Genomic DNA, 23920 nt, shown 5'->3' with positions numbered 1-23920 from the left:
AGAGCTTATTAAGCTGAATCTAACACTGAAAGCTGTTTTAAAATCGGACGATGCATTACAGAGATATACGAGTTCAAAAAATGATTTTTCCGGAAATTTTGATTCCGCGTTTTTGGTTAAGAAATTAGTATCAAGTTCTTGGTTAAATTAACTTGTACCTAAAAATTAATTGTTAAGTCGTACTGTAACACATTCGGATTTTTTTTGTTAAGTCGTTCTTGAAATCGGAAAGGTTTTTGTTAAGTCGTACGTAAAATCATTCGGATTTTGTTAAGTCGTACCAGGAATAATTCGATTTTTTCATCTTTTTATTTATGGTACTTTTGTTATTGGTTTAAGAGCTCTGCTTCTTACAGGACCTTCCAGCTTTACTTCCGACATTAACGGAAGACCCACTCGTTGCTTTGCAACGAGCTTTGCTCTAGTTCTTATTATTATTCTTTTTTTTTCTTACCGATTTTGTGCAGACGATTTCTCAGAGATGGCTTGATAGATTTCATTCAAATTTTTAAGATTAACGTGTTTTTATCTGAAGTTTATTGTTTTTTATCCATTTCTAAAAATACACTACCGGTCGGAAGTTATCGTCCGTTTACGATTTTAAAAAGTCAATTTTGTCGGCGACGTTTCTCATAAGCGATAAAAGATAGAGGTCTGAAATTTTCAGAGAAGATAGATCTACCGTTTTTCTGGTGCAACACACTCACCAAAATGTCCGCCGTCACTTTCTGTCGTTTTTGGAAAAAAATTTCAAAAATTGATTTTTTCGACTTTTTTATTTTTTAATATTTTTCTTTGAAATTTTTACACCTTATAGTGACCCTTTTACTGATTAAGAATATGTAATTAGTTTTAAAATCGATTAAGGCATTCTCGAGAAATTAAGCGTCAAAGTTCTGAAGCGGAGTCCGAGTAGCTCAGTCGATATAGTCGTGGACATGGCCCAGGCGACCCGGGTTCAAGCCTCAAGTGCCGCAAATTTTTTTTTTCATTTTTTTCGCTTAGATCAACGATTTTATCTTTGAATTGATAAGTTTAATTCAATCTATTCAAAAATCGGACGGAAGACCCACTCGTTGCTCGCAACGAGATCGAATCTAGTTATTCTTTTAATTCTTTTTTTGTCTTACAAATTTTGTGCAGGCGATTTCTCGAAGATGGCTCATTCGATTTTCTTCAAATTTTGAGGGTTGATGTGTCGGTATCTGAAGTTTGTACCGCCGTTTCAATTTTTTGATAATCACTTCCGGTCGGAAGTTATCGTCCGTTTACGATTTTTAAAAGTCAATTTTGTCGGCTAGAGATATAAAAAACGAATAAAGATATAGGGCTGAAATTTTTAGTGAAGATAGTCTTCCACTTAACCTGTTGCAACATGGTCATAAAATCGTCCGCCGTCACTTCCGGTCGTCACCGGAAAGAAAGATAAAAAATCGTTTTTTTCATCTTTTTATTTATATATATTTTTCTAACGGGTTGATAGAGACTCTTTTACTGATTAAGAATATGTAAAAAAATTTAAAATCGATTGATGCGTTCCCGATATATCAAGCATCAAATTCCGGAAGCGAGAGTCCGATTAGCTCAGTCGTTACAGTGGTGGACATGTGCCCAGGCGACCTGGGTTCAAGCCCTGGGTGCCGACATTTTTTTTCCTATTTTTTTTGGCGTTAATTAACAATTTAGTCTTAAAAGTGAAGGATTTAATCTCATTTACTCAAAAATCGGACGGAAGACCCACTCGTTGCTCGCAACGAGAACGATCTAGTTTATAATTCTTTTTTTCTTTTATCATTTATTTTAAGTTATGAAGAAGAAAAATGTTACTATTAAAGCAGAGTGTTTCGGAAACGTGATTTTTTTTTGTTCTGAAGGGCAACCATTACATTATCAAAGCCCCCCCCCCCCCTTAGTTACAAGTCTTAAGCTTAATGTTTAAAAGCGTGATTAAATTATCATTTCGCTCATATTTTCTTTGTATTTACTATGGCAATTTACTGGTTTGTTGATGAATATCTATCTGCAAACAGTGTTTGTTTCCAAACTGTTCCAGTGTTTGAAAATGTTAGGTTTTTTTTTTAAACCTTTATATTCTGGCTGTTTTAGTAACCGTGTCATTTGGTTGACGTCGTTTGCTTTTTAAGACTAAATTTCTACGTATTACCTTTTGATTTGCATATTCCATTAATAATTTGGTCTAGTTATCAGAGTTACCTCTCTTGGATCGTATCGTTACTAAAATATGCATATCGCCGAACTTGGGGTTTCTTTACATAACGTTAGATTATATACTCTACTTTAGAGACATGATTTTAAAACAAATCTCGATTTAAAAAAAACCCCACGAGATCAGTCCTTCAAAGATTGCTTGAATTGTTGATTTAAAGATAGATGGATCCCTTGTATTTGATACATTCTTGTACATGTATCTGACTTTTCAGGTGATTGTATCCCACCATGCTACAGCCTTCAACTGTATAATGTGTTTGTAGTTTTTTTCATTAAATTCAATTCCGAATTTTTACGAGCATTTGTTATCGCAGAAAAAGTGACATATACCATTATTTTGTTTATATTACAAACAAAAGTGTACGTTTGGGTTTTCAGGTAATGTTTTGATTGCAGTTGGCGCAACACACTGAGGTATACTGGCATTTGTCCACAATAACTACCGGTATTGTGTTGCTTTTGTGATAACGATATTTTTCGAAGTGACCTGCTAGGACACGAGAAAGTGTAAAATTTCATTTTTTTTCAAGGTTGTTGGATATCAGCTAATCAGAGAACTAAGTATTTACTTAATCATATAATCATACAAGGTATACGTAGCTACATGCAGTTCTATTGTTTACAGAACAAGTCAGCCTAGCACTCTCTCTCTCTCTCTCTCTCTCTCTCTCTCTCTCTCTCTCTCCGATCGTATTCATCTCATATGTGATGCTTAAAATAGATAAGTTATTCTTTTATTTTCTTATTTAGGACAACGTTTTAATTAATGCATCTGTTTTTTAATATCATATTCCGTCGACCATACAATACATATTGAGCCGTTTGTAAATTAAGTCTTTTTGCTAGCTGTAATGGACAAGATTCAAACTAGCAGTTTCTAATATAACTTATAACTCAAAACAATTTGATATTATTAATATATTGTTACATATTTATTATCAATTCGACAGCAATGGAAAATAATCATTAATAAAAATCGATACAATGTATTAAAAAAAACATACACAGGTTTACATGAATGATGTATATTATGTATTTCAATATAAACTGTAGATACTGGTAATTGTAAGCTATCACAGTGTTGTTGTTAAATTGTCTCACAACATACACACAGTACCTAAGAATTGCTGTATGGATATAAAATGATCACTGTAGATACTTGTACACTGTCACTGTGTTGGTGTAAAATTGTCCCATCCAGAGATAGTTCTCATCATCCACACACACACTACGGGGAAAATCTATTCCTTGTTGTTCTGTGAGTAGCAGAGACAAGAACCGACCGTCCTGGTCCAGGAGATGGACTGTGCTACTGTAAGCTTCACATACCAGGATGTGACCGAGTACATCAGTACATATTCCATGGGGATTAAACACTAACCCCTGACCTGTGTAGGAGAATCTGTGATGTCCTGATTTATCCACCACCACTACAGCATGTTTGCTATAGTCTGATACACAGACATCACCATTGATGTTTTCTGTGATGTAGTATGGTAGACTATACAGTCTCTGTCTTTTCTTGTCTCTCTGTATGTTCTGTATTTCTGTCCCTGTCTTGTTGTACCTGGTGACTTTAGAGGGCTTTCGATCCTTCCCCATCCCCACCAGTATGTCCCCGTTGATGTGGGAGGAGTGTATACTGAGTGGTCTCCAGTCTCCTGTTTTAATGAATTCAGTGATTGTATTATCCGGTGTTATCCTATTGATCAATGTTTCGTGTTTGTCTTTATAAATCAGGTCCCCGTCTTGTGTGACTGTGTGGTAGCCATATCTACCACTGGTTTGTATCTTCTGTAGCTGTGTCCCCTGTAGATCTGTTTGGACAAGGTTACCATGATCATCACTGGCCCAGAGTCTGCCTGATTTACCCAGTGATATATGAAACACACTGTCAACACCTGGTGCTGTGTACTTCCTCACCTTGGTGACAGAGGAAGACAGAGACAGTGTTTGTTTCACGCCAAATTTCTCTCTGCCTTGTTTTCTTTGTTTCTGTGTAGGTTTCAACTGTGTAGATTCAGTCTCCATGGGCTTTATTTTTCTGTTCTCTGGTTTAATGTTATGATCAGTTATTCTACCCAGTAGTTTGGCGACATCTTCCCTGCTGTATTGACCAGCAGTAAATACGGGTAGAACTAGTTTGGATGTTATCGGTATGGGTCGAATGCTTTCTGATTTGAGGTTAAGTCTTATTTGATCTATGTTTGAAGGAGATAGGTAACCATAATATGTTTGGATTAAATCATTGAGATAGTTGATGTAGTCATCTATTTTTTGGTTTTGATCGTTTAATGATTCTAATAATGACTTTTCAATTTTGTCAACTTGTTTTATATTTTCTGATGTGACTGTGTTTATCACTTTTTTCACAGACTCAGCTTCAGCCTTCATGGACGTTCTTATAGCTTCCATAATCTTATTTATTTCTGTGACATCGCCAGCAATATCTTTTTTCAAATCTTGAGAAGTTGGCTCAAAATAATTTCTAATTTTTGCAATTTCTTCATGACATAAGGAAACTTTTTCATCAAAATTTATTTCTAGGTCAGTAAACGCATGGCCGCGATGTTCTTTTTTGGCAGTGCATTTGTAACAAATGGGAATTTGGCATTCCTCGCAGAGAAGAACCATTTCTTTTGTGGGGTGGATCTTGCATTGCTCAACAGGAAGCGGTCGTTTACGTTGTTTATAAGGAACCACTTCATGGCTCTTGGTTTTCGTATTCTTCTGATGTTCATCTCTGCATTGTTCACACATTGGTTGGTGACAGTCATTGCAGTAAAACTGGCAGTTCCTCTCACAGTCTTCAGTGCCACACACCAAATAATGCTGGGCGTCGGGTGGTACTTGGGATTCAGATAATGCCATCTGAAATGAGAAATGTGCAAGTAAATTAAGCCATGACAAATCAGCAAGAAGTCAATCAATTCTACCAACCCCCCTCCTCCACACACACACACACACACACACACACACACACACACACACACACACACACACACACACATGTATGCAAGCAAATGTATAAGCATATTGACATCTAGAATAGATTATGAGATATTTATTTGATAAATAATAATTAATCAAATAGATGAGGTATTTGATTTTGTCCATTCCTTATCATTATCAACTTTTTGTATTTCTATACCAATTTTTGAATTTCTAACTAGGCATTTCTAATAACAATAATTATACTAAGCTACATGTACATAATCATGCGCGGACCCAGACATTTTTTTGCCAAGGGGGTGTCTAAGGGGTTTGCCAGTGGGATGGGGGTGTGTAATAATTATACAATGTGAACGAATAAGCTTTAAGTTTCTAGGGACCCACCGCACCCCCCCCCCCCCGTCCAGATCCGAGCATAGTGGCTTCTCTTACTAATCAGTTTTTGACTTATGATTAAAATAAAAACAAAGCAATTCTCATTTGTTTGGTTACCAGATCATTTATTTTACAACAGGGGCGGATCCAGGATTTGAAGTAAGTAAGCAAGTAAATAATTCATTATAGTGACATGTGTTATAACAAATTACAAAATGTTATACAAAATAGATAATGAAACACTCAGCCTATTGGGCCTATATGTCACTGCAAATACAATTATCACATATATACACATATTGCGCATTGTGTGTTTATACAGTAATGATTGAATGTCTATAAAGGTAAGATTCAAGTAAATATTTAGATTTGTCTCGGAAAATTTGACAGTAGAAAAATAATACAGTCTAAATTTGACATTACTACTGTTGGATTATATCCTACATTATTTAAAAATAATTCTCTTCTAAAGTCGGAATATACTGCACAATAATTCAACAGAAAATGACTCTCGTCTTTTATTTCATTTAATACACAAAAATGACATATTTTTTCCTCAAGAGATTTCCCCCTTATATTGCCCTGTTTCAATTTTAATTAGGAATATCTCACATCTAAATTGTGCCAAAAATAGATCTTTGATATTTTGGAATGTTCATTTCAAGGTAAATTTCAGTTTTAAAATTTGTTTTAATGCTTTTATATAATCGCAATTTTGGTAGTTGGTTTATCTTTCCTAATCATTCATTTCCATATAGAAAGAAACAGCTTGTTTTCAAATTCATTAACATCACAAACTGATAAATTATCATAAATATGTAACAGATTCATAGATTTAAATAGTGATTTAATGCGTGATGTCCATCTTGATATACCAGTTTGATTAAAGTACCACAAGAAAAACCCACTTTGTTCTCCGATTGTCTTCCATTGTCAGCAATCGATTCCATAATCGCACGGCGTTGATATAGTGTCTATAATAAGAGAGTTTCCATCCAAATTCCCCGTGTAGCGCTTATGAAGATGTAAATCTGTGAACGCCTAAGTAAAAACGTAGGGCTCGATTCTGTACTATTTCAATAGAATGATAATTCTGGAGGCCCCACACTTCACTACAAGAATCCAAAAATCGTGCTACACAATTTAAAAACAATTTTTCAGAGTTGAAATTCCTATTTCTTTATATGGACGAATTTTGGAAACCATGCCTCCACCAGCTTTTGATAAAGTATCGGCGTTGTTTTGGAATTAAGTTTTTCATAAAATATTACACCAAGATATAATTTATAATCTGTATTGTACTGGAGAATATTGTTGTTAATTTTGGAACTGAAAATCGCTTCGAGATCCTTTTTTCCTGATGTTTTCATATTTAGTTTAAGACGCCATTTTGCACATCAGTCAGACACAATATCCAGTATCTTTTGCAAATTTTCTTTTTAGTCGGATAAAAGAGCAATATCATCAGCATACAATAAAATACTTAAATTGGTTTTGCCCAACGTGATACCTTTCCTCAGTTCTTTAATTTTTTTTAAATATTGCGAGATCGTTGATGAAAAGAGCAAAAGAGGGTCGGTGATAAGTTGTCTCCTTGTTGTACACCAGCTAAAGTAAAGAATCAGTCAGTACACAACTCACTGACTCTTACACACGATACTGTGTTTTCGTAAAAGTAAGAATCCCCGTCGATTCCATTATGTAAGAGGGAGAATTTTAAAAGATCACGGTCAACTTTATCGAAAGCTTTTTGTTGATCGATGAGTGCCACGAATGTTTCTTTTCTATTCTGTATAATACTGTTAAGTGTAAAAACGTGGTCAGTGCAAGAGCGTTCACGTCGAAATCCATTTTGCTCATCAACAAGCAGGTTGTTATCTTCTAAATAAGGTACCAATATATGATTTAAAATGGAACTGTACATTTTATAAATAGTTGATAATAGACTGATTCCTCGATAGTAAAGCGGTACTCTTGGATCACTGTTAGAATCTTTTAAAATAGGACATATAATAGCTGGCCAACAAACAGAGGGAATTATATGGGACTCAAAACATAACATAAAGAGACGATGAAGAACACAATCGTATTTAAGCACTTCATATGGAATTTCACCAACACCAGAGGATTTTCCATTTTTAGATTTCATAATAACATTTTTTACTTCACCGAGTTTTATAGGTCTGTTAAGGTAGCTCGCGGGTTTACCTGCTTGTGAGAAAACCTACCTTGAAAATTTGTCCACGTGATCCATAGGTTTTATAGTTTTATTTCTAAAATTTATTTAAGATTCGTCTGCGCGGTAATAATGTTATTGTGTTTCAAATACAGTGTCATTAATAAAATCAAGCAACGCCATTTCAATGAAATATATAGTAAAATGCACATTTTAACCGAGAAACGCATTACAAAACTATGCTCCAAACTTTTAAACGATTCAGACGAAATTAATCATACTCAACACAAAAACAGAGGAGATAATTATAAATCAATTCATAAAAAAATATCAGTATGTGTTCTCGGCCAATTTTTGGCAAAAAAACTTTAAAGATTTAAAAGATTTCTCAAAACCTTATATATTCATTACGACGTTAGCCTGACGTCATCATTTCCTTACTTCTTAGAACACCAAAATTGAAATGCATTTATTGACAAGACTAGCTGTTTAACACATATTAGAACATGTAAATGCTTATTAGACATTATTGTGAATGTTAAGAATTTAATCGGTAGTACAGATTACGGAAGTTATAATTGTAAAAAAAAAAGCGAAGTTAATGCATACATTCTATTTTAAAACATGACTTTAAATGGAAGAGTTCTAACGCACACTCATTCTTTATCTTTATAGAACAAAATGTGACAATGTATGTGACATCTTTAAATTTTCAGCACTTGATATTATAAATCTTTGTATAAACAGTCATAAACCGCATATAAGCTTTTTAAAATATTTTCTTTTATACATGTACTTCTAAATATCTCATTTGTCATTTTAAAAAAAAAATTATGAGTTTACTATGACGGTCAACTCTTTACGTCGATTCCTATTGTGACGTCAGCAAACCCGCGAGCTACGTTAAGGTAAGGATTATGTTCTCTAAGAGGAACCAGCATATCATTTTCCATGAAGTTTACCGATTCTATAACACGTGTGAGAAAGGCGTCATTGCTGGCTAAATCTGTGGAGTGATTATATACGTTACTAAATTCCGATTTCCAAACGTTTTGCACATAAGTGGGGTCACTTGATACAGTGCTGCTATCGTGAAAGTTGACAAAACTATCCTATCCTATCCTATATCCTGTATCCTGCATCCTATCCTGCAAGTAAGCTCTATCCTATCCTATCCTATCCCATACCTTCAAAATATAGGAATGTAAGTTAAATGAAACGAAATTTAAGAATTAAATGATTTTATCAACTAATGTACTTAAAAATAATTAAATCTTAAAACCGAATATTCTTCGAGCAGGATAACTTATTTACCTGTGCTAAGGTGAAATTAAATCGTACTCGGGATGGACACAATAACGTAAACAAACAGGTAAGCGATTCGATTTTTGATTTTATTGTATTTATTCATTAAAAAACAGATTAATAACTTCGATGCACTTATTGAGGAACAGTTTAGTCACATATTTTTACAAATTATTTTCTTATCACAAATAACTGAGCGTAATTATCATTATTCGAGCGATTCGTTCGGCGATAAATGTAAACACGATCTGGAAATAAATAATTCCTTTCAAAGTTTATATCGTTTTTAGTTAAACCACTCGGAGTTATTTTTAAAGTATAAATTCTTAAGCATTTATAGCTAGCTAACATTTATTATTTTGATATGTTCAGGTTTATATCGGACATAATTATGCGTCCCTGTTATTTGACATCGAAGAAATTGTATGAAACGTGAAACAATGTCTGTTTCTTGTATACATGTTTATCTTTTAAAATGCCGAATTGGTCGTTTATAAATTCAAGCTTTTATTACTTTGCAGACTTTAAATGAAGAAAATACATAAATCTATTTCTGATGTTGTCAAATGTTGCATCGAATTCTCGCAGTAATTCTGTACTTGCGTACGAATTGACAACGATGTAGCGCCGACATTCTAGCGCGCATCAATGTTATGCACCGCGTTCTTGATATAATAATTATTCTTAAATGGTTTAACTTGTAAAACGTATGAAATTGACATTAAAAATACATTGTTAAGCCAATTTTCGTTTTGCAAAATAACTCTGAAATTTATACTCGAATCTGATTGGCTACAGGATGCAGGATAGGATAGGATAGGATAGAACTTAACTTTTATATTTCTATCATGTATCGTGCATCCTGCATCCTATCCTATCCTATCCTTGTCAACTTTCAGGATAGCAGCACTGTATAGGGCCTAGACCCGTTAGTTATAGTCTGTCCCAAGTTATTGCTTCCATCAATTTTTGATATTTTTTAATAAAAATACACATACCTATGAAAGAAATACAATTGAAATCGATGAAAGGGAATATATCCAAGATATCTTCATTGAAAGATTATCCCTTTTCACTCACAGGAACGAAAACAATTTTCTTACGGAGATTTGTAATGGGAAATGTTTACATCTTTTCTCCATTCGGAATACACTCGGAATACGTCGCGCAATTTTTTAACATTATCATCCGGGCTTATTAATGGCTGATGCAATGCAAAATCTCCGTAGACTTTCAATTTTTGGATGTGTATTGAAACCTGAAGCAGTAGAGGGGGCGTTTCAAAACAGATAATCTGGACATTTTTCATATTAGTGGATGAACGTAGATTGAGCACAAAGGTAATTGCTATTATTGAAATATCAAGTAAAAAGTGGTGGAAGCAAAAACTCGGGACAGAGTATAGGCATTATAGTTAATTGGATGAAGGTAGAGGCGCCAGTTTTAGGCAAGGGGTCTGGGCAGCCCTGGTGGGGGCCCAGATGACGATTTTAAATTTTTAAACATTTCTAAATAAAAGACCTACAAAACCACATCAACCTCCCCTGCCATACAGAAATTTAAGAAACATTTCTTTTTTCTTACAAATGGCTGTACATTATGTAAATTATTCAGATTAAAAAAATTAAGTTCAATGGGACGATGTTTATGAAGTTGAAAAAGAATATGCCAGCTTGTATTGTACAATAAACATGGAAGAGTCGTTTTAGACACGACATGTACCTAGTATAACAAATTACTTAAAATCGAATAACCGGTCACATTTGAACCTAAGGAGAGGGTACATGTATAATTAAAATGGACTTTATATGTACGTTCCACACGGGTATTTTTATTTTATACTACACCGTTGAAATCAATTTTATGTAGAGAAATCCAATGAGTTTCCAAAAAGTTCATAATTAAGACTCGCAAGTTGTATATCTTTCTTTCTTCGAAGGAGTATTTGACAATTTTAGAAGGGGCGCGCGCCGGGTGCACAACCCTCTGAGTCCGCCACTGGTTTTACAATATACAATAATTATTATCTAAGAACACGAACAATTTAAAAACAAAAACTTTAGTGAGTGTATCAGTTGATGGTTGAGAATTTTAAAACGCAAGTCATTTTGTTCAAAATGGCCTCTACTTTCGGTTTAGTAATAAGAATTGCCCAACGTTGAACGACCAAATAATCTAGACTTAATCCATATCAATGATATAAAACGAAATCAATATCATGCATAGAAAATATGTGCCATCATCAGATATATATAGATACAATTATTCTTACTTACCATCAATGTGACCTTAAAATTATTTCATTCGGTACACGGCGTCAGTGTTCTTTACTTCCTTGTAGAGATCAGGGTTTAGGGCGCGCTTGATTTAGCTTAACTTGGTGTACACCGGTATACACCGGTGAAAAAAAATTTGTATTGTATATCAAGAACAATTACTCCTTGAGGTCTGAGAGATCGTAAAGAGTAATGATCCAGGGGTGGAGGTACTTTTGTTCACAAAGGTGACGTCATTTAGTTATTTTTTTTATTTATTTGCTTCTTGTCTTTACAAAAATGTATTAAAAAGTAAAGGATAATTACTCAAGTTCTCTTTAACCCTTTGACGTTCGTACCGGTCAAATTTGACCGGTAAGCAAATTTTATCAATACATGTTGCTCAAAATATTAGATAGTTTTGTTTATAGTGGACGGATTTCTAAAAACAAGGTATCAATTTCATTGTGAGACTCTGTTAAATTTAATTATATAGAAAATATTAACCAGTACTAAAAAGGAAACGTGTAAATTAACAGTTAATTAAGAGGAGGCTGTGCGAGAAATCTCCGTAATTTTCGATTTCTGTGATTATACGTATTCTGAAAAGTTTCTTGATTGTGTAAGAAACACAAGAAATATTTCGAAATTAAATTTATAACCTAAAAATCTTAAGACGTCAAGGAAACTAATCCGCGACTGGTTTACAATATACAATAATTATTATCTAAGAACAATTAAAAAACAAAAACTTTAGTGAGTGTATCAGTTGATGGTTGAGAATTTTAAAACGCAAGTGTTTTTGTTCAAAATGGCTTCTACTTTCGGTTTAGGAATAAGAACGTCCATATAGAATTGCCCAACATTGAGCGCCTTATAATCTGGACTTAATCCATATCGATGATATTGAACCGAATCAATATCACGCTTAGGGAATATTTGCCATCATCAGAGATATATATATATATATATATATATATATATATATATATATATATATATATATATATATATATATATATATATATATATATATATATATATATATAGATACAATTATTCTTACTTACCATCAATGTGACCTTAACATTATTTCATTCGGTACATTGCGTCAATGATCCTTCCTCCTTGTAGAGATCAGGGTTTTGGGCGCGCTTGATTAAGCTTAACTTGGTGTACACCGGTATACACCGGTGAAAAAATTTTGTATTGTATATCAAGAGCAATTACTCCCTGAGGTCTGGGAGATCGTAAGGAGTAGTGATACAGGGGTGGAGGTACTTTTGTTCACAAGGGTGACGTCATTTTGTTAATTTTTTTTTACTTACTTGCTTCTTGTCTTTACAAAAATGTATTATAAAGTAAAGGAGAATTACTTAACCCTTTAACAGCTGTTTAACGCCCATAGACGCCTTTTGGTAGTTATTGATAATAAAATGCTGGCGTTTTGTTAATAACTGATCTTTAGCAAAACGGTTTGTATTTTTTGAAAGTAGAATAGAACATAAACATTTTTTACTTGGACTTGGATTGCATATATCGTATTTTCGAACAGAAATCTCAAAAACTCGCTCTGGGTCGACTGATTATGTGCTAAGTTCTGTCGGTCGTACTTTTGTTTTAAAACGTCATTGATAAAAATGTTTATCAAAATTTGAAAGCTTGAAATTTTTGCTACATTTGTCTCTACAAGCATTTCGACATAAAAATAAGTGTTAATGTGTTATTTGTTTATGGGAATTTCGGTGTTTTAGAAGTCGAACAAAAATGACGCCATTTTCCGGTTGACATATATACACGCTGTATAAACAATCTACGCATCTTATATCAAATTGACAATAACGCAAATTAATCCAGTAAATGTGATACTATTTTTTAAATTTAGAATATTTGATATAAAAACAAAATATTTAATTTAAAATTCTGTACTAAAATTCATTAAAAATTGCTTTGAGTCAGACCGTGCCTGCGAGTACAAAGCGCGACATTATTCCACCTGAATCAAGTCAAGTTCTTGTTTTTCCTAAATAAAAGCAAGAGATAAAATAAACGATCTGGGGGTTTTTTCTAGAAAAAAATATAGACGATATTCAGTATATGACTTTGTATGACAATTCATGAAGTATACGAATTGCAGGGTAAATCAATATATTGCAGTATATATATATATATATGTACATCACTTTTATTTTTGATTTTGGGGATTTGCAATGAAACAAATGGTTCTGCAAAAATGTTTATTCCAAAATTGTTTTAATTAATTCCAATGTTTATAACAGGAATATCATTTTTTTTTATCAACTGCACAATGACCACATCATTTTACACTTGCCGCGTTGTCCGAATGACTTAGCTCCCTTGGCCTGGTTGCTATAACTTTCATGTAAACAGCGCGAAAATTTATCGACATAATGGACGATTCAAGCGCGGACAGTGACTCGGACGGTTCCCTCTCTGATGGATCAGACATCATTGTAAACGTTTCAGATAACGAGGGATTCTCATCTGACACCGACAGTGAATCCGATTCACAGGAAACACAATCATCGCTGTGCACATTGGACAATCAGTTGAGCGATATATTGGTGACGATTTCTGGTCTAGGCCTAGTGACCTTCATGATGTGGAAATAGCGGAGTTTGGAGAAGATCATGGCCCATGTCATATTCTTGATCCCAAAGATCACGTGAACCGGTATTTCCAGCTAATGCTGCCATCAGCCATATTCGGGAAGCACTGGCGTCGGAAGCAAATTGAAAGTGGGGGGGGGGGGCTAGACTAATCCTCAGAAATATTGAGAAAAAAAGTAATTCCCAAAATCATGGAAATCCTAATCCGTGGGGGGAGGGGGGGGGGGGTATGCCTATACTTCCATAAAAAAAAACTTCTTTACCAACAAATTTGTTAGTAATGTTTACATGTGTATCGATCAAAAGAATCACATGCAGACGACATAATTTTTCTTTGGATTTTTAATACTCTTTACTTATTTATAAAATATCTTTAATCATGTTCCTAATATTTTAAGGGCAATTTAATACGATAATTACTACTACACGTTATATATTTTATGTAAAAACACGCAGTGAAAATGTGCTAGGGAGGTCCTAGGAACAGCCGTATTGATCTCTTAAAAATAAACACATTTGAGGCAATACACATCGTTTTGACTGGAACTAACACGTGAAATTGACATGGTTTTAAAACTTTTTACGGTTTGAGGTTGTACTTTCATGATCAGTGCGAGACAAATAGGTATTTCTGATTTGATAATTTACTGATGACGTTCGTGGGGTATATTGGAGAATAATGTCCGCGGCATTTCTTTGATCTCGGCAATAACTGTAGTAGAATTTAAAAATTATTTACTGAATTGTATAATATGTATTCATAAGTATATATTATAAGAATGAAATTGACATGTTTGTGATTTAGCTCTCATGTCATAGGAACCGGGGGGGGGGGGGGGGGGGGGGGTTGGCATAGCCCCCTCACTTTTTTTCAAAGTTAGACATAGCATGATATAGACCAAATTTCTATCATAAGTCTAGCCCCCCCCCCCCCCCTGCATGGAGAGAGAGAAAGAGAGAGCAGATAGAGAGAAAGAGAGGTCAGTCTGCATTCTCTGTCCACCTCTCAATTCAGATAATATAAAGAACAAAAGCAAATCAGCTTATGTATATGCACGAACAATCATATTTTATATATATATCAACACACTGATATTATTATCAAAACCGATTTGGTTTGACTTTTCCTATAGCATCACGATCATTTCTGTCAGCTACGTCATGCATAAATTATACATGCCGCCGGTGTGAAAACTATATGATTGATTAACTCCTATTTTTAGGCCGAGTTATCAGTATACGCTTATGCAATGCCAGAGCTGAAGGATTTCTCAGAGCAGTTTATTTCCCTCCAATATTATTCATTCAAAATCGACTATCCCGTATGTTTAAATTCTGTGCTAAACTCTCTCTCTCTCTCTCTCTCTCTCTCTCTCTCTCTCTCTGTGTAAACGGGCGTTAAACCATAGCCTCAAGCTACGGTCCAGAGTACGGCGTTATAAAAAATATAATATTTAAAAGTTGCATGTGCTAAGCGTTCATTTCATGTAAATACCGTAAATGTATAATGCACATGTATTACCTACTAACTTGCCAGTCAAAGTGATAGGTATGAATTCCTCGATTTCTACACCTTTCGATCGGCAATCGACAGTCAATAAAAGTATTGAACGATGGTGTAAAAGAACGAGACGGAAGTGGAGAGTGCAGGGAGGTTTGTACATGTGCGTCTTCATTAGGCAAGTGTCCGATTCGTTTCTCTTCTGTTGCCCTATCACTTTCGGTGTAAATATATATATACTAAAATATCCACAAACCATTTACTGCAGATTTCTTTATTTTACCTGTCTCTGAACCCCCGATCACCCGCTCCATACATGAACACTGGTTTGTTTACATACATAAAATACAGTTCTTGATCCGCTTTCCGAGTACGGTTAAAGGTTGTTTAATAGGAGAAAGTTTGGGGCGGGTAAAGCTACAATTATTAACAGTAGTAAACTAAATGAAGAATTATTTAAATGGATTATTTGCACAAAATGTGTACCGTATGGTATGATGTAAATATTTTTAAAAATAGTGTTATTTTTATACGCGGCAAATTGCCGTAAAGTATTTTTGTACATGTAAGTATTGTATGCACTGTAGCTTTATATTTTCTAACCCAAAATTTATACACAGAGCTACAGCTATATATGTTATGTACTGTATGTATTGTTTTATCACAAGTGAACACTTTCGAAAAATAGCCCAATTTCTATGGAGGGTAATCGTGTTCAAAAATCCAGACATGTAAACTTGTAAATTCGAAAATGCAATCGTGTTGATGTGTGAGCCTGAGTATGAATATGTGTAATTCTGATCGTTGTAACCTATAAAACTCGGGCATAAACACGTGTAAGATTTGACTCCGTTCCTTCGCATGATGCACATTTTGCAACTTTATTGTTTACATTAGTTAATTAAACTTTCAACTTTGCACACTTTCAGTCCGTAGTTTCTGCATTTGTAACTTCAGGCTCGGCAATAGCACATCTGACATGATACAGATTGACAAATGTAAAGTCTACAAGTTTGTCGAATTTTGACATGACCTTATATGGAAACAGTGACGTCACTGATAGAAAAAGGCTAGCTGCAGGTAAAGGCATGCCGTAATCGCCGGAATAGGGACAGAATAAATTAAAAAAAATATATATTAGGTAGGCCTATAATCATATTATCTCTGGATAACAACATTTCATAGAGTATTATTTTTCGGAAATTAAATTATGAGATTGGTGTACATTTTATCAAGATAAATATATAGATATATAAATATTAGATGTATAAAAGATGCGAGTAAAGAATTCGATCGGCTTCAGATATCCTCTTAGAACTGAAAAAAATTACATTTAATGACTTTGTTTGAATACACGTGTATAAAGATATATAGCCCCCCCCCCCCTTTTTTGCCAAGTTAGACCTAACCATTAGGAATATAGCAACAGGGAGGTTTCATTCCCCCCCCCCCTACTTTTTCCTCGATACAAACAAAATTGTTCCTTAAAAGACCTTAAAGAGAATAAAATATTAATAGTGATATTAAAAATTAGAGTCATAGTAGGTATACTAGCACACAATCCCCCCCCCCCCCCCCCCACCACCACCACGGATTAGGAATTTCATGATTTGGGGGAAAAATTGGGCAGGTAAGATTGGAGTTATTGGTATACCTTCCCCCTACGATTAGAATTTTCATGATTATGGGAATTCTTGTCAATATTTTTTTCAATTTGCTTCCGACGTCATTGTTATTAGAGTTCATGCAACACATTGTTAAAGTATAGGCCTCGGCTGAATTAAGAAAAATATCTCAAAGTTGTGACAAGACCTCCCTCCCCCCCCCCCCCCCCCCCCCGCGAAAAATTACACGGGGTCGGCCAGCTGAGTTGCAAAGTTATCGAGAAAAACAAACTATTTAAAGACATTGGTTTTGGAATGTGATTAATATGAGACATAAGAAGCGACATCCTCTTTAAAAAAAATGAATAAAAATTCCAAAGATAAGGTTAACTGTCGTGAAATTAAAATGTGTATAAATTATTTTAAGAAATGTTTCTTTGCACTGTCGGCAATATATAGGGGGAAAAGCCTCTCATGCAGGTAAAAATTGGCATTTTTTTTTTTATTAATTTCAAGCAATTATTACGGGATATGAGTATGACGTCCTGAATGTCGGTTCAATACAGACTCACTTTGTGAAGTTGGTTGATAAAAATTTTCTGGAGAGCTAGTATAATACAGCTTTACAGCCACTTGTGAACTAGCTGCAGGTCTGTAGCTCCCTGTCTAAAAATACAGATGGACGACCTGGGAGCTACAGTGCCTCCCTTAGTAAAACTTCAATTTAGATCGCACAAAAAATATGCGCTAGTTCTTTATTATTATTGAAGATTGTGTTATTATTTATCTTTCACTTACACAACAATAAAAAGTATTAATACATGTACATGTAAAGTAACAAATTTTTCCGCGAAAAATTACCAAATCTTTGCAGGTCGTTTATTCTAACTAATTCAGAAAAATAACATGAGTAAAAATGGGGTACTCTATATGCAATGTTTTTACCCAAAAATGACTAAGTTCAACAGCTGATATTTTTTCATAAATTATCAGAAATCAAAATCCTAGCAATTTGCATACCTCTGATGTATAAATGATCTGCAAAAGAACAACTTCCTATCTTGAAAACTGTTCGAGGAGTTATTGGTACAATAAGGGTACCTTTTTGACAGCCACTCCCCCGCCTGCAATTTTTACTATTTCAATAATCGGAAACCCGGTTAAAAATTCTCTCTCAAAATTCTTAGAATTCAGAAGCAATGGAGTTACATGCGACCTCACGGCGGTCTTCGAACCCCATGCCGCTCAAAATATATTCACCCCTTTAGGAAATTTCTTGATCCGTCTCATTTCTAGAAAAGAGTACGCACTTACTTATATTCCAGTTTAAATTACATGTCAAATTTTTTTTTAGAGAAATAAGATATTAGGCATTTCCTTTTATAATATCATGAGAATTATATTACGGAAATTAGCGCATTCGTCACATCAGCAACGATTTTTTTTCTACATGAACCTCTTCCTGTTTGGTCCAGTTTCAATCATACCTCAATTTTTTTCTAAAAATAATACCGGTGTTTTCGATAGAAAAGGTGTCGTTCATTAAAAGCTTATTGCAACAGTTTAGCTGAATATTTTTTTTTCATTCCGGCGGTTACGGCATGCCTTTTCCCGCAGCAAGGCAGTTGCCATATAAGGTCCTGTCAAAATTCGACAAACTTGTAGACTTTACATTTGTCAATTTGTATCATGTCAGATGTGCTATTGCCGAGCCTGAAGTTACAAATGCAGAAACTACGGATTGAAAGTATGCAAAGTTGAAGGTTTAATTAACTAATGTAAACAATAAAGTTGCAAAATGTGCATCATTCGAAGGAACTGAGTCAAATCTTACACGTGTTTATGCCCGAGTTTTATAGGTTACACGATCAGAATTACACATATCCATACTCAGGCTCACACATCAACACGATTGGATTTACAAGTTTACATGTCTGGATTTTTGAACACGATTACCCTCCATAAATTTCGACAGTCACGAGTACCCATGTGAATTTTTCATTCTCTGATATGTTGTTGTTCTGTCCGTGCATAATTTAGTCTTAGTTAACCAGCAGCCAATCAGGGGACGTACTAAAGACCTGAAATACTAATGACCTGAAAGACCTGAAAGACCTGAAATTTTATATAAATGATACTTTTTTAAGATTTTTATCAAATAAAATTACTTGTGGGGGTTTAAATCATATTTCCAGGTATAATTTTGTTTAAAAAATATCATAATGACCAGTTATTCATGCAGAAATATGAAAGACCTGAGAATTTGAATTGACCTGAAATTTTCAAATGACCTGAAATTTTAAATGATTGATCAACAAGGGAAGCATTCAAAAAATATTATAAACCAGGAAAATGCCAAAGTATTGATGAGGGAATGTTGAGATACAAGGGTCACCATTTTGCTCGACAATATACTCCATGGAAGCCAATAAAAAGGGGTCTAAAGGTATTGATAATTTGAATTTACACCCAAAGAAATGTTTATATATAATTTATTTACAATTTTTCATTTTTTTATATGATATGTACTAAGGCTTATTTTGATTGTCAAATCAAACAAGAATTTGAAATTTTAAAATAAGTGTAGCTCTTTATTAGTGTGTGCCTGTTCATAAACCATGTATAATAAGTGAAACAATTAGAATATATGATGAAAAATTATTGAAATTACTAATTTGCAACAATAGTATTAAATACTCTGATTAGGAGTTTGAAATATATCTGATGATTATGTACTCTCTCTCTTTCTCTCTCTCTCTCTCTCTCTCTCTCTCTCTCTCTCTCTCTCTCTCTCTCTCTCTCTCTCTCTATAAATAAATAAAAAAACCTGATTTTATACTCCATCCAGATACATACATGGAAGACAGTTTTCATATTAAATATATAATTTTAAAAAGAAAAATTCTGTAATTTAATATAATGTTGAATTTCATTAGATATAGATGCGCTGTGAGCCAAATGGCTACACCCATGATTATCGGCTCTACCTTGGAAAATTTGATGAGATGCAAAGACAAAGCTTGGAAGAGAGAGTTGTGAAACATTTGTGCAAGGACAATAAATGGAAAGGTCATCATGTGTTTTTTGACAGGTTTGTATAAATTGTATTACAATACACACATCCTTTCTTTGTTTGCTTACCAGGATTGATATCTAGCTTTCTTGCAAAAAAATAATTATGTTTTTGAACTATTTTACAACTTACTATATTACAAACTGCAGATTTTTCACTTCAATTCCTTTGGTCCAGTGCCTAGAAAACTATGGAATATATGCATGTGGGACCATCAAGGCAAACAGGAGGGGATTTCCCACTGAACTGAAAAACCCTAATTAAGAACGTGGGGATGCCAAGCAAGTGCAGCATGAAAACATGGTCATTACTGTTTGGAATGATAATAAACCAGTAAGATTTTGTTTATCTTTGTATATACTGTACCAGTATATTTTTGATCAATTTTTTATAACAATAGTTTATGCAACTGCTTATAATGCAGAGGGTTTAACACCTTCCTTATATGTATAGGCGTGAATCTGATACATCTCTCTGTGTGTAAATTCAACTTGGTACTTATTGAACATTAACTCTGACACAGGTTTCTTGTACTTTAGGCCAAAAAAAAAAAAATATGTGTGTTTTAGGTTTCCCGACCGACCCTATTTTATATGCGCCGACCCTAACACTTTTTATTCCAAATCCAGATTACCAACCGTAATTGGTTTAAACAATAGAGTCTTTACAAATCAGAGTTTAAAAAACGCTTGTAATAATTCAATAGAAAACACCACTTATCAAAGCGTTTTAAAGATTTCTAAGTGCAGATTGACAGCATGGATGAAAGTTATCCTTGGTTATTTTAGCTTAATTATCAATGCAATAAATATTTTTTTAGGTCAGTGATGTGTTAAAAATTAATATAAAGATGTACATGAAAAAAGCAGAGGCAAAGTTTTTTTTATATTTCTGGGTGTGGAGACTGCAGACATCGTAAGTCTTTGAATAGGCCTAACAATCATTCACATTATAAATATGATTTTAAAATGCTTCGTTTCCGATGCAAATGAAATTTTAAAAATTAGTCTTAAACCATTAATGATGTATTCTTTTTAGACGGTGGCTATAAATAGCCACGGTCTATTGCTACGGTCCTGACCGGAAGAGTATTTCTCATGGGGACCCTAGCGGATAAGGAACGATAACTCTGTTAGGTACATGTATGCAGTGTTATACAGACAATTTTTTATCTACGTGTCGTATGAGAACTAATTTTAATCTTTTCAGATATTTTAAGCATTATAGCTGCTAATTATTTTGTACATACATTTAAATAATGTATGAAATTGTGTTTTATTTTTAATGAGCCGTTACCCTGGCTGCTTACGTGGTATTAATAATTTAAGCACCAACTGCCAGTTTTGACGTTTAACTGTATCAGGACTGCATAAACTATATCACTGCGATAATTGGTCACAATTGGTCACAATAATTGCTTCTTGTCTTTTTTATGATATAAAAAATTGTAAGAAACGCACTATTTAAACTGGTTTGCCATTTCATATTTCAGCACAATACACAATACACAATACACAAAAAAACTTTAAATTTACGATACAAATGTGTTTAATTTTCGAATGACCTGTGATTTACAATGTACCTTATTTTGTATCTCACTCTGTAGAAACATTAATTTTATTACAGACATCTCGATATTCATCAGACAATATTTACTACAGATGTTGGCGCTTTACTTGCTGCTGACTTTCTCTCAAACAGGCTAATCGACGTCGGATTGTAAAATTAACGTGCAAATCGGGTCGCCATTTTAAATATATATAAACTACATTTAACGATGTTTCAAAGATTTTGAGTTCAGATTTTTTTTTTACATATGCGTCTTATGGATTTCACGGCGTGTCAGCTCGTGTATCTCTAATTTGTAGCAAACGCTAGCTTTTTGTGAGAAAAAACATGCGATATTCCATATACATTTATGGTACATTGTGAACGGTAATGTAAGATATAATAATTTTGTTAACTAAACAGTTTCTGTCACTTTTTTTTCACAATGAACTGAATAACGCAATTCGATGAGCGAAGTACAAATAGTGAATTTAATATATATGCGCCCGTCCCTGCTAAATGTATTGGAGAATCTTTTCTTTGGTTTGGGGGCATTTTTTCACTAACAGATAACATTATTTACTTACATTTGTACGTAAACATCGCCCCGTTTGTTCTCAAATAATTTTTAACTCGCGAGTACAACTCTATTATGAACTTTCTTCGACATTTGTTTCCAAGTGTTAGCATCATTTTGTCAACATGCATTTACAAATAGGCGGGCCTATATAAATGCGCCAGTTTGTTGCGACTCGCAATTGAAATACACACCGGTTAGAAAGTACGTGTCATCGCTTATCGCAATGCATCAGCCGTAGCGTATACACCCATGCTATATTTGCGACAAATAATGAAACATGAAGGCAAAAAAAATGTGCTTCAAAGATGACTGTAGAATTCTGCTGAGCTACAGAACTATAGCTTTCCGAAAATATTGCCGGGATTTGCGAACCCTAGATCTATTGCATATTGTCTAGTACATGCAAAGAATGAACCAAAGAAGATGGGTGAATAAGGCGTGTAAAATGCCCATATGAGGAATGATTAGATACAGCAAAAATAAAATATCATTATATCTGATACTTTTTAAAACAATATTTAAAAACAATGTATATATTTAACGTAACATCGGGTTGTAATCTTTAAATATTTTAAATACTTGCAATATATTGATTTAAACTGGCATATGAGTGTCAAAACCTCCTAAAAGTGTAATTTTTATAACTTCAATGCATTTTCTTTCATAGAGTGGGTCTGAGCTCAATAATTTTTTTTACAGTCTAAATGTGGTTTTATGGATTTTAAACCGATTTTACTCAACAAAAATGTGGAGAGATGACCCACTACAGTTCAGATATGTCATTTTGTAGCTCAACAATTAAACGTTTTAGAAATATAATACAAGTCCGTAAATTCGTGGTCATAGTCTCATATAGCATTTAAACAACGCATTTTGTTGTGAATGAAATGGCTCAGTGGTTAGAGCACCAGCCATAAGGAAACTTTATAGAACTTGGGTTTTTGGTTGTGGGTTCGATACCACCAAAACTTAAAGATTTATTATTTTTTCTTATCTTTTTGAAATATTTCAAACTGAATATAGTTAGAAATTACCATTTTTTAAACTTATATAATAACATATCAAATATATTTCATTGAAAAAATGCTAAATTTGAAATTGTATTTTACGACAAAACCTCTTTTTTATACACACAGCTGTACGGTCGGAAAAACGTGCGTTCAACTTGAATTTTGTTTGTTTGGTGTTTTTAAAAACTTATTTTGAATAAATGCTGTCGAGAGGAACAATTAACATACTATTTGTATAATGCCCAAATAGTTAGTAAAAATTAGTATTTTATCATGCCAAAGCTTTATTTGTTCTCGTAAATTTCAGAAATCTACAATATATTTAAAGCACAATAGTCCAATCCAAACTTTTCAAAAGTTGTTCCCCTTTGCGGGGTCAACCCAAAGGTCAAAAGGGAAACAACCAAAAATCTCCTTCTTCAAACAATCAAATATTTGGGCAAACTGTAATGAAATCTCTTTGGATTTGATTTATTCATTCAATATGTGGTGGCAACCCACATATTTAATGAGTCATTCAAACGGGGTTTTAATGTCAACTGATATGGATACAAACATATTGAAACAAAATATAGATACAAACTTCTATACGACAAAGACTACTGTGATAAATTTTTGGGTTTTCCCCAAAAGATGACGACCAAGAGACACAGCATTTGTAAAGTGTAGATTGAGATCACAG

General features: G+C 33.8%; 1 protein-coding gene across 2 annotated transcripts; it reads right to left on the bottom strand.

Annotated features, from left to right (window-relative positions):
* Positions 1-3035: 3035 nt before the first annotated feature.
* On the bottom strand, positions 3036-12482 carry LOC136274742 (E3 ubiquitin-protein ligase TRIM71-like). 2 transcript variants are annotated; one of them, XM_066082326.1, is made up of 2 exons: positions 12363-12482; positions 3036-5100 (listed from the first exon to the last, which is right to left on the bottom strand). In XM_066082326.1, exons 1-2 carry the CDS (start codon positions 12363-12365, stop codon positions 3376-3378), a joined length of 1728 nt encoding a protein of 575 aa, XP_065938398.1. In that variant the 5' UTR covers positions 12366-12482; the 3' UTR covers positions 3036-3375. The 2 variants fall into 2 exon arrangements, with proteins under 2 accessions (XP_065938398.1, XP_065938397.1); XM_066082325.1 differs by lacking the exon at positions 12363-12482 and adding an exon at positions 11314-11406 and having other exon boundaries at positions 3048-5100.
* Between the last annotated feature and the right edge of the window lie 11438 nt (positions 12483-23920).

The sequence above is a fragment of the Magallana gigas genome, chromosome 4, assembly GCF_963853765.1.
Source record: "Magallana gigas chromosome 4, xbMagGiga1.1, whole genome shotgun sequence".
NCBI lineage: Eukaryota > Metazoa > Mollusca > Bivalvia > Ostreida > Ostreidae > Magallana > Magallana gigas.
Note: the sequence above shows the minus strand (reverse complement) of the source record. Positions and strands in the feature narration are given on the sequence as shown.